We start from the raw sequence: 12232 nt of genomic DNA on the forward strand, positions 1-12232 counted from the left end.
GATAGTCTAAATAAAAGAATTTTCTGGTGGCAGCTTTTGACAGCTTTTGCTTATGCTGTGAAAGTCTGGGATATGAAAGCTTCAGTGGCTTCCTAACCTCAGACACGGGTTGTATTTAGTCAGATTTCCCAAACTGTCATACTAGAATCAGGAAATATTTTAAAATTAGAATTTATCAATTAAGAGAGGGTTATTTTAATAAGGAGCGAAATTGGCTGATGCTGCTTTGAGGAAATGGGTTGTGAATTACAGAAAGTCAATAAATAAATGAAAGCCAAATCAGTGGGTTTGCTCATGGGAGAAGTGTTTACATCACCCAAAAGACAATTCCAGTCTGGTTACTTGAGAAGAGCTTGCAATAGGGAAACAAAAATATTTGTCTTCATACCTCATGAAGCGGAGATAGTGGGTTTGCATTTCTTTTAAAATAATATTGCTGAGAAGAAAAACCATTGTATAAAACCCTCAGTTGGGCCTGGCTGGGACTTTCCAGTCTCTAGTTCACTGGTTCTAAATTATTGCTGCCTTTTACAAAAAGATGAGCACAAGCAAAATTAAAGGTCCATCTTTCCTAGTAGGGCTCAGCCCTTGCTTGAAATTCCTTGAAATAATTTGTGCGTGTTGTTTTTAATTGCAAGCTCCTGTTAAATACATGGCATTGGTTTACATCTGTCAACTCCTCAAACGCTGAAGTGCAAAAGGGTCAAAAATGTGATTCAGTCCATTACTTGTGGAGTAAAAGGTAATTGATATCATCTGCTCTTAAATTAGAGCCAGCAGATAATGGATATGTGCATTACAGCACAACCAGGTCTTGAGATATTTGAATTAATTAGCATCATTAAGAGACACCAGGCCAGGTTGGATGAGCCTTGGGCAACCTGGTCTAGTGGAAAGTGGCAAGGGTGGAATGAGATGGGCTTTAACTCTGCCAAGGTTCTCTCTCCTGCTGTGTCTGTAGGAATTTTATTTCCTGCTCCCTTGTTATCCTTCCTGCTCCCGGTCAGCATCGGTGTTTTCATGCCAAAGAGGAGATTCTGATCCAGCATGGGCAGCACAGCCCGACCCCCCGGCTGTCCCCTCCTGTCAGGAGCTGTGCAGAGCCACAGGGGCCCCCTGAGCCTCCTTTGCTCCAGGCTGAGCCCCTTCCCAGCTCCCTCAGGGATTCTCCAGTCCCTTCCCAGCTCCCTCAGGGATTCTCCAGCCCCTTCCCAGCTCCCTCAGCCTCTCCTGGGGCTCCAGACCCTGTCCCAGCCTCTTCCCCGCTGTCCCGTGTGAGGGTCCCGCTGCTCCAAAGCCTTCCCGGCTCCTTCCCCGCCATCCCGTGTGAGGGTCCCGGTGTTCCAAACCCTTCCCGGCTATCCCGTGTGAGGGTCCCGGTGTTCCAAACCCTTCCCGGCTATCCCGTGTGAGGGTCCCGGTGCTCCAAACTCTTCCCGGCCATCCCGTGTGAGGGTCCCGGTGTTTGAAACTCTTCCCGGCTATCCCGTGTGAGGGTCCCGCTGCTCCAAACCCTTCCCGGCTCTTTCCCGGCTATCTCGTGTGAGGGTCCCGGCGTTCCAAACCCTTCCCGGCTGTCCCGTGTGAGGGTCCTGGTATTTCAAACCCTTCCCCGCTATCCCGTGTGAGGGTCCCGGTGTTCCAAACCCTTCCCGGCTCTTTCCCGGCTATCCCGTGTGAGGGTCCCGGTATTTCAAACCCTTCCCGGCTATCCCGTGTGAGGGTCCCGGTATTTCAAACCCTTCCCGGCTATCCCGTGTGAGGGTCCCGGTGTTCCAAACCCTTCCCGGCTATCTCGTGTGAGGGTCCCGGCGCTCCAAACCCTTCCCGGCTATCCCGTGTGAGGGTCCCGGTGTTCCAAACCCTTCCCGGCTATCCCGTGTGAGGGTCCCGGTGTTCCAAACCCTTCCCGGCTATCCCGTGTGAGGGTCCCGGTGTTCCAAACCCTTCCCGGCTATCCCGTGTGAGGGGCCGCTGCTCCAAACCCTTCCCGGCTCTTTCCCGGCTATCCCGTGTGAGGGGCCGGGGCGGGCGGGGCGCTGGGCCGGGGCGGGGCGGCGGAAGGGTCGGGGCTGAGGGGAACCGAGGGAAGCTGAGGGGGACCGGGGGAAGCTGAGGAGAAGCAGGCTGGGGACGGAGGGATCGGGGCTGAGGAGAACCGAGGGAGGCCAAGGGGAGCCGGGCTGAGGGGTCGGGGCTGAGGGGAGCCGGGCTGAGGGAAGCGCCCGTCCGGGGCTCGCCGTCGGAGCAGCACCGTGACAGCGTCTCTTCAGCCGCCAGTCGGAGCCCCGAGAGCAAGGAGAGCAGGTTGGTGAATTTTCTTTTTATCCGCTTTTTTATCCGCTTTTTTCCCCCCTCTAAAATCCTGAACCATCCCCCTGAACACAGCCCGCAGCCGGTTCCACATCCCGCTCGCAGATCCAGGCGGTTTCAGCCCTTTCCCTCCTTAATTCCCTGAGATTCAGTGTCAGAAGCAAAACAAAAATAAATCTCGGTGAATGTGGGCTGTGATGCTGCGGTAGCTGAGATAGAAGAGAACTTCGGAAAGTTAATGAGTGGTACAGCATTTATAAATGTATTTTATAATGAACACACTGAGAGCCCAAGCGTGCCTATAACGTGGATATAACCTTTAAGTGCCACGGAATCCCAGGAGCTCTGCTCGTAAGGAAGGACAGATCCGCAGCATGAATGAGGAGCGGTTTCACTACAAACAAGAGGAATTCCACGGTCTGGAGAAACTCTGAAGAGTTCGGGACGTTTTGCTGTCGACTCTTGGGGGCGAGGCTCCACCAGCAGGCTTAGAGTTGGATTTGTGGCTGTGCTCCTGCTCAACTTGGGTTGCCTTTATTAAAGCTTTAATATTAGCAAAATTATTCAATATGGGTCATACTAATTTCTAATTTGTGTGTACCACTTACTCAGAACTCTTCATTAAGAATGGTTTTTAATATACTCAGTGGCAAATGGAATTCCATGCTCAGACCGACAGGACTGGAAAGCCCTTGGCACCTTAAAGAACAGGTCAGGAGATGCTGTGCATAGACATTATTACTAAAATATGTTTATGCTTTCTAGAGGTTTTTAATATTTAAAACCAGCTGTAGTGCAGTGCTTGCAAAAATCAGGGATGGTTTATATGCCCAGTGCAGGTGTTTGTGGGTCCTGCTCATTTCAGGTTGTACTGAACCTGTTTCCCATGCTGATAAGCCAGGGAATTCTAGGATTTCTCACCTGTCCTGTAAATAAAAATGATCTTATTTCATTGCTCTCCTCCCTGCCTATCATATCTGTTGTGTTTTGATTTTAATCCTAACTCTTGGTGCTGAGCTATTCTGTGATTCTGTGGTTGATATGGCGAGGAATATAGTATTTACATAAGAAATCAGAAAACTTCTTGTACACAGCAGCAGCAAACTCTGTGGTTCCAGAATAATTTAAGATATATTTGTTCAAAAGGACCCAAATTCCTTCCTTTTGTACAGACACTTCCCCAGCCTCAAATAAACCAGTTTGTCCTGGCTATGTTCATTTATTCTCTCCAGGATAGAGCTTACAAGTTGTAATAATTCTCTTTATTTAACTTCCTGTTACCTGTCAGTGTTCCTGTAAAACTTGTATTCTTTCTTACAGTGGAGTAAGGAATTCTGGCAAGTTCAGTGTTCTCACTGGAAAAGATTTTGGGGAATCCTGTCTGCTCCAGCAGTGCATTTATCCTGCCCTGGGATTTATCTGTAGATATCTCTTTTTACCCAATTCTGCAAAGTTTACACAAGGAAGGCTGAACTTTGAACAGAGAAGGGGCTGATTCTGTGGCCATGCAGCTTTCAGGGCTTTTTGGTCATGTTCAGCACTGGGTTTGGTCAGGAATGTGTTTGGAAAAACACCTCTGTAAATCCAGCCTAGGTCGATGTGACAGGAGATCCCAAGCTGGCCTGAAAAGTGGGTTTGCCTTTTAAATTAGTGCTGACATCAGAATCTCTGACTGCTCTGTCTGGCCATTTTTATGTCAGAATCCCAAAATCACTGAGGTTGGAAAAGCCCTCCAAGACCATCAAGTCCAGCCTTGCCCCCAGCCCTGAGTGCCACTTCCAGGAGTTCCTTGGACACCTCCAGGAATGGGGACTCCAAACCTCCCTGGGCAGCCCCTTCCAATCCTGACCACCTTTTCCAGGGAGAAATTATCCCTTAATTTTTTTTTTCCTTCCATCAGGACATTAAAAAACCTTTATATAGATTATAATTTTCTTTCCGTATGGGGTTCTGGGGCTGGTTGTTTTCTTCTCAGTGTAAATGGGTATTTCATGGGGGAAACTCTAACACCCAGGGCCTATGGATAACTTTATACATCTTGGAAATGGATGTCCAGTTTTCTTGGAAGTGATCTCTGCCAGTTTCCTGCTGGGAAGTGGTTGAAGGATGGACAGGGATTTTTGTTGCACCTATGAAAGAGGAACATGGGCTGTTTCTCATTAAACCATTTAATAGTGTGCATAATGTACATTTATGTCCAATAAACTTTTAAAAGGTACTTATTTCTTCTGAAATTAGGGAAAATCTAACTAATTTCAGTTATTTGGAAATAATCCCTGCCTGTATCTTTGTGAAATGACCTGATAGCTCCATAATTCCTCTGGCCCTCATGGCTCTCTAGCAGAAATAAACTAATGGAAAAGGAGCAGGTAAGGTGGGCCACCTACCAGCTGTGCTGAGAGCCAAATTGTCCCCTGAAACCAAGGCTGGGAAAAGCTGAGATTCCCTCTTTAATTGCTGAAAATGGAGCTGAAAAAGCACAGTGGATGGGGAGAAAAGTGGATGGGATTGGCTGATCCTGCAGAGCACAGTGCTGGAGAAGTTCAGCTCCAGCTGGATTGGTGGGAGAGCAGGCAGGAGACAGGGACCTGGGAATTGTGACTTCCCTGGGCAGCTGGCTGCTGCTCCAGGTAGATATGGAATGTAGAAATAAATATATTTTTCCAGGACATGCAGCCCCAAAGTACATTACATAACCTTGGCACTGCCTCTTTTGGCTCCAGGGATGTTCTCAAGGAAACTGTCCTCAGAAATATTTCAGGAATGGAACCCTTTGGAGGGATTCCCTAACTCAAATTTCTCACCCTGGCATTTGCTGCCTGACTTGAGCTGTGGATTTTACTCAGCACTCAGTTCCTGACTACAACAGCAGCCAAAATCTCCTCTGTGGAGCTTTAAGTATAAAAATATATTTCCATTTTAGCAGAATTTATGTAAGTGTTACATGAAAATAAAAAAAAAAAAAAACAAAGTATCTGAAATGAAGGAGCAATAATGAAATGTTGCTGTAAAGTTTAGTGAAGTCCTCACTGTTGGAATTTGTCGCTGTTTCTGTGTCTGCTGCACTTGGAAAATTCTGGTTTTTTTCTCCCTTTCTGGCCTGTTCTTCCTTTCCTGGTGTAGAGAGGAGTGTCTCTCCTCATTAGATGTGTTGGAATGAGATGATTTTTAAGTTCCTTTACGAACAATCCTGGTTTTCCATGATTCTGCTTACAAAGGTGTGAGCACCAAGTGAACTGAAGTGCAAAATGAAATTATAGACTGATAATTATAAGTCCTTCATTAATTTTCTGTGTGTTTTTCAGGTCAGCTCTACAAAACAAGATGTGTTGGCAAATCATCCCAACCATGGTTGTGCTGATGGGTAAGTCACTAAAAAATACCCAAAACCCAGTTTGGGATAACTTTTCAGATCAGGAAACATCCAAATGAATGCCCTGGACAGATTTGATGAGATAAAAATTGGTGGGGAGTTTGTTTTGTTGCCCAGAAGTGCAAGGAGAACTCCTCTGCTCCTGGGGGATGCTGCCATTCCTGCTCCCAAGGGCACCACAGGGCTGCCAAAGGGTGCTCAGCTCACTCCAGATGCTGCATTAATAAACTGGGAAATGCCTCTGACAACATTGGCATCTGCTCTGCAAGGACAGCTGGTATTTGCCTTTCTTTTTTAATTCTTTTTATTAAAATAAGGACTATTTAAAGGATTTGATGATGGTGCTTAGGGAGAAAGCAGACCCTCTAACCCAGTGGAGTTATTCAGAAAATTTGTGTCATTACAAAATAAGAATCAAAAAGATGAATAAATCATTAGATTTAAGTACCTTTTATATGCATAAACATCTTTCTATCTTGCTCTATATGTACTTTTATCCACTCAGTATAAAATATTGCATTGCTGAAATTCTTTTAAGTACCTTTTGTGATCTGAACATACTGAGTAGCTTTAACTGGAAAACCTGGATGCTCTGGGGAGGTTTCCTGGGATTTCAGGGCAGTTTGTCACCATCTGAAATTCTTTTAAATTCATTCAAGTACCTTTTGTGATCTGAACATACTGAGTAGCTTTAACTGGAAAACCTGGATGCTCTGGGGAGGTTTTCTGGGATTTCAGGGCAGTTTGTCACCATCTGATGGCCCTTCTGCTCTGGGGACAGAGCTGCAAGTCAGGCCTTCCTCTGGGTCATTCTAACTTCATTTTTTCTGTTTCTGAAGAAAGGAGCTGAGCACATTTTTGGCTTTATAATGTTTAATTAATCCCTTGAGATGATCTGTGATACACAAGGGGAATGTTCCTTTGAAAAAGAGATGAGCTGGGGACAGTGCTGCTTCTCTGTCCTGCTCTATGTCACTTTTTGGTCCCTTTTTTAATCATGGATTATGGCCTGAGAGTTTGTTTGCTCCACTCCTCCTTCTGGAGGCCTAATGAAGCTGGGATTTACAGAGGCACAAACTGTTTAGTGGGAGAGGAGGGAAGAGCAGAGCCCTGCAGGAGTCTGGCAGCACAAAATCTGTGTGGAGGGAAAGCAAAACCCACTGCATCTTCTGGTTTTAACAGCTTTTTTTAGAACTCTCATTTCATATTTTGGTATTATTTAACTCATGCTCTGTGCTAGAGAATTATGAATTTCTATTAATCAAACAGTGCCAGAGATATTCTGGTATTTCTTATTTTGGCTGGGGCAAGGCATGGAGCATCAATTAATTTCTATTTAATGAAGTGCTTAAAATTTCTGCCCTTCCTGAACAGAATGCAAAGTGCACCAATGCCCCTGTGCCTTGCTGCAAGTAGAGCTTTAATCTTTAAATTCAGAGTGTTTTACAGGAAGTAGTTCCCTGCTCATCCTTCTCTAAACCACTGTGAGCACAATTCAAGCTATGACATCAACAAATGTGCTCAGAGTGCTTTTATTTTAAGTCTGATGGAATAAAATGATCATTTTCCTGCCTCTCATTTCCCAGATAATACCCTGGGGTTGTGCAGTTGCACCCACAGTCATATTGTCCTTTTTTATTTCAGAGTTACAGTGGGACTATGTTTCATATTTACAACAGGATTCAATTTTTTATTGAAATGGAGCTGTTTTAAAAGAGCTGGAGGGGATCTGTTCCAGCACTGCATGGGCAGATGAGACTCACACCCAGCTTAGGATTCACTTCAGTTTAGGATTCATTGCAGTTTTGATTAATAAAAGCCAATTTATCCCAAAGAGAAGCTTCACCTGCAATCTTGGCCTTGACTTTTTTCAAGAGATTGAGAAAACAAAAGTTTAAGTGCAGTGAGGTCGGGGTAAAATCTGGAATCTGTCACCTGTGACACCATTCAGAGAGGATGTTTTTAGTAATTTTGTCTTTACCTAGAGGGGATGTTTTTATAAATTTTGTCTTTACCTCAGGGAACAGCCCCTGGAAACAACCTGATTTTTACCTAATGAATGCATTTCTATATCACATCAACCACTCCCTTTTACTTGTTCAAAAATACGAATTTCCCCTTTTATTTCCAACACTTTTTCCCTTTATATTTACAGACTTCCTTCAGATGGCAGCTGCCCATTGCATGGTCCATCCAGTTCCTCCCAGGAATTTCACACTGCCCTGTGTGCTGCTGAATGAGACCTTTTTGAGCCCTTTCTCAGCTGGGAGCTGGTCTGGTTTGAGGAGAGAACTTGGAGCACCCAAAATCAAGCCTTTAATGAATGAAGAAAATTTTCTGTGTTGCCTTTGGAGTGCCAGCAGCATTGATTGTTCTTTGTACAGAGCAAGCATGCAGGCAAGGAAGTTTATTCCTTCAGAAATAAATCTCTCTGCTCCTCAGAAAATAGGTGGGTTTAGCACTCAAGGGCATAAGGAGTTAATTATTCCAAAAATATTTTGTTTTTTTGTTGTCTGGGAGGAGAGGGGTGGGTTGGATTGATGGGGATTCACTTTTATCCTAGGCAGGCAACACAGTGGGGTGAAATCCTTCCTCAGCGTGGTAAAATCCTTCCTCAGTTTGGTAAAATCCTTTCTCAGTGTGGTAAAATCCTTCCTCAGTTTGGTAAAATCCTTTCTCAGTGTGGTAAAATCCTTCCTCAGTGTAAAATCCTATCTCAGAATGTAGTGGAAGATGGAGGAATTGTACAGCACAGTTTCAAAAGGGGAAAAAAAAAAGTTGGCTGTCTTTCCAGGGGAATTGTAAATAAAATATGGAGCACTGCATGAAAGGACATAAACCCAGATCTTCAAAGGAATTTAGACACTGTGAGGAATATTTTAAATATTTTTGGTGGATGTGGGCTTTAAACTCCATCAGCAGGCAGGGGAGATGGAGAGCAAATGGCATCATTTCTACATGAGTGATGAGGCTTTAAATAATAAATGTCTGTACATGGATTAGGATTTTTTTCCCAAGGAATTTTTCCTCCTCCTGTCTCTGAGGAACATGGAGCTGGCATCCTGCTGCCAGGAATCTCCTGGAACTTCATTCCACAAATCCCCAGCTGAGGCTGTGCCACTTCCCAGGACACAGCAACCACCATCAGATTCATTTTTCTCACCCTGCAGCCTTGTCCCTAAATCCAGGCAAAAAAATATTCCTTTTTTAATCATGACAGTGCAGAACCACGTGGATTGTGAGCCTTGGAGGTGTTTAAGGTGCCCAACTCAGATTATTCATAGCTGTTTTCCCATTTGTGGTGCAGCCTCACTTTCAGGAATATCTGTTCCTTGTCCTCTCTTTGTGAGTGAATTCTGTCCAGGTATTTTTATTTTATTTTATTTAATGCAGTTCAGAAATGTGTGATCCCTTTCTTTTGTCCAGACTGGAGCTGGAACATGGAGTGTTGGATTAGAGGCAGGCTGGACCTGTTGGTTTGTAACCTGCAGCTTTTGAAGCTGGACCTGAGGGCTGACCTGAAGGTGAATCTTTTATACTCTGGGTAAGTACAGGATTTACTGTTAAATCTGTCTGGAAAATGGAAAGCATTTCCTAAAACATCAACATTGCTGCTTCCAGCCTGGTGGGAGCTTTAGCTCTGCAGATTTTACTTTGCCCTGTGTAAAAGTAATCCTGGATATTATGGAAAGTGTGTGGTTATTTGAATGAAAAATGGTTGGAATGGAGAGTCCCCCTTCTCTGTCCTTCTCATGTTTCTTAAAATACTTTAATGAAATCAGCGTTGACTTCTTAAAGTATCTTTGTTGTTAGAATTTCTTAATTTTAATGTCTTGGTTCTGCCTTTTATTTGGTTTTTTTTACCATAATATTGTCTCTCTTGAAGTAACTGGGGTACTTTACATGTGATCCAGTGGCAAATGCTGCTCTCATCTCATTGTCACTGTGGTGAATATTCCCTGGAATGCTGGGAGATGGAATCATCCAGCCTGGGGGATGGGCAGGTCTGGTATACATTGGCTACAAAAAGATCAAAAAGATGAAACCACCCTGTTGTTTTTTGTTTTTTTTTTTTTTCTGGGTTATTGATAGGTTTGAAGGATTGGTATAAAACCACCCAGACTTCATTTCCTTATGAAACAGATAAACTGAAATAGTTGAATTAGCTGAATTTATAGAGGAGGACTTCCTGAACAGCCAGATCTCATTTGGCAAAAATCATCCCTGTAGTCAGAGCAGAAACCAAATTTATTATTTAGGAATAAATATGGTTGTTTAGCTGACACAATATTTTAGTCCCGTTTTGGTGAGGTGGGCTCCCATTTCCAGGGTTCCTCATGACTCTGACTCCTGAAATACAATTCCATGGGTGTTTGTGGGGGAGGCAGCTCTGCCTGTGCTCTGCTCCATCCAGGCTCAGCTGCACAGGAAAAGCTTTGCCAGTGATCCCAGTGCAGAAATCTCTATATTGAAATTTTTTGGGATGCCACCAGACTGGAGCCCCAGGTGGGCTGAAGAGGTTCCTTGTGTTAGGAAGGGAGTTCAGTGAGTTCCATGCAATTTAGGAGAGCAGGCCCTGTGGACTCAGCAGAGTCTCTGTTTGATTCCTCTTTGCTGCAAAGATGAGAAACAAAGCAGAACCTTGGAGAACTCATTTCCCTCCCCACATTCCATATTAAATTTCCCTTTTAGGAAAAATCCCCCTGTGTTCTGGGGGAGCAGCAAGCACAAGCATTCCAGCCTTTGGGAAGGTGACAGCTTTCCCTGTTGGCTCTCTGATACCTTAGCATTTTATTCCTGAGCCAAAATACCTTGAAAACATTCCCAGTTTTAAAAATATGCATTCCTGGCATGTGTTTCTCCCTGGGAGTCTGAAGATCCAGCCAGGATTCTCACATACAGGGCAATGCACAAAAATAATGATACAGGAGAATCTACAACAGAAAAGCTTGGGTCTCTCACAGCATTTATATTTTTTTTTTTTCAGTATTAGAGAAGTCTCCTCTTATTTACCACATCCACAATTTTCCTGCTTGGAAATATCAGGAATGGGAATGTTCTGTTCTGCCCATGGCAGTGCTCTGTGAGAGGCTCAAGTGAGGGAGAGGATGGGGCTTTGAAATGGTTATTCCAAAAGAATAGAAAAAAAGAGAAAAGGTTATTCCAAAGCTTCATTAGACTGATGGGTTAATTGTATACCAAGCATATTTCCAGCTGTCTGATCCCAGGAATGCTGTAAAGCCCAGGGTTAATTCCATGAGCTGGAGTCTTTAGCCTCAGGGATCCCCTTGGTGAGTGCTCCCAGTTCAATTTTGAGCACTGATTATCATTTGCCCTTTGAGCTCATGAGGCTGCATTCAGATTTTGATTTATTTGAAGTACCTGGGAGGCTCTCCTCCAGTTCTGGGCCTAAATTTCTGTGTTTTTTAAGGATAAATCATGCAATCAGTTGTACATGGAGCCTCTCCAGCCAGAGAAAATCAACCTCTCATTAGAGATTGATGAGCTCTGCAGCCCTCAGATCTGCTGCAGTTTAATGGGGCAGCATCTTCAAATAAGGATTTTTCTAGAGCTACCATTGATCAAAAACATTGGGAAATATTGATGGGAAAAATCCTGGAAGCCTCAGACAGCTTTGCTCCATCCATTCCCAGTAAAGGCAGTGCTTGGAAAGGATGTGGGAATAATGTGACAGCAGAGTTACAATGGTGACTCTATTTCACAACCACATGGTTGGGATGGACCTCTCCTGAAAATTCAGGTAATTTGCCCTAAAACAAGTTTTACTTTTTTCTTTTCAATTGCAAGAACAGGATTGAAATCCAGCCAGGACATTTGGCAGCATCTAATTGAAAGTCTCCAGGTTCCCCACGGGGCCACAGATGAATTTAGCAGGAGAAGCATCACCTTCTGAAGGGGGTTGAATATAAATATAAAACATTTAGGACTTCCCACATTTTTTTTCTGAGGTTTTCCAAGGTGTTGGCTAAAAGAACTCTCTGTGACAGGATTTGGGTGGAGGAGCCACTGACCTCTCCTCAGCTTGTGAGGGTTAATAAGTCTTTAGCATTTTTCTCCCTTTACACTGCTTTTTTTTTTTTTTTTTTTTTTTTTTTTTTTTTTTTTTTTTGTGGAAATAAGTTCATTTGGATGGTTAAAATATGAAATAATCACTAGGAATGATGAGGAGCCGGTGTGGTGGTAACCACTTTCCAGACAGATCAGATCAAAGACATGGTTTGAAGAAAAAAAATATGTTTTCATGGATTGATTGTGGCTTTTGGAGACCAATAAAATCTGTGAGCAACGGGAGAAGGCAGAGAAGCTTCAAAGAAAATTCTGCAAAGTTTTTGAAAGGAAATTCAGGAGAAAACGGCGGAGCCACATCTAGAAAAACCAAATTATTCCAAGTAATTTCAGAGCTCTATGTCTGCCAGATACCATCAGCATAATCCCTCTGTCCTAAAGTCTGCGAGTCCTGGTGAGAATTATTTTAGGAATGTCAGGATTGACTGTCTGGAGCATTAATAAATGTAAACCATACCT

The 12232-nt window shown here is 43.8% G+C and overlaps 1 protein-coding gene across 6 annotated transcripts in view; it reads left to right on the top strand.

Moving 5' to 3' along the window:
- The first annotated feature begins 2216 nt into the window (after nt 1-2216).
- The window catches only part of LEPR (leptin receptor), a 39144-nt gene continuing 29128 nt past the window's right edge, over nt 2217-12232 (top strand). For 5 of the 6 annotated variants that reach the window (XR_008438484.1, XM_053985725.1, XM_053985723.1 and 2 more), the window contains exons 1-4: nt 2230-2307; nt 5619-5677; nt 7842-8135; nt 9113-9230. Coding sequence is in view for 5 of the 6 variants with exons in the window: in XM_053985725.1 (XP_053841700.1) it covers nt 5638-5677; nt 7842-8135; nt 9113-9230 (452 nt within the window). In the remaining variant the exon portion in view is untranslated. Of the gene's footprint in view, nt 2308-5618; nt 5678-7841; nt 8136-9112; nt 9231-12232 lie in introns of all 6 variants that reach the window. The other variant, XM_053985724.1, reaches the window with a different exon arrangement.

This window comes from Vidua macroura, chromosome 9, assembly GCF_024509145.1.
Source record: "Vidua macroura isolate BioBank_ID:100142 chromosome 9, ASM2450914v1, whole genome shotgun sequence".
Lineage (NCBI taxonomy): Eukaryota > Metazoa > Chordata > Aves > Passeriformes > Viduidae > Vidua > Vidua macroura.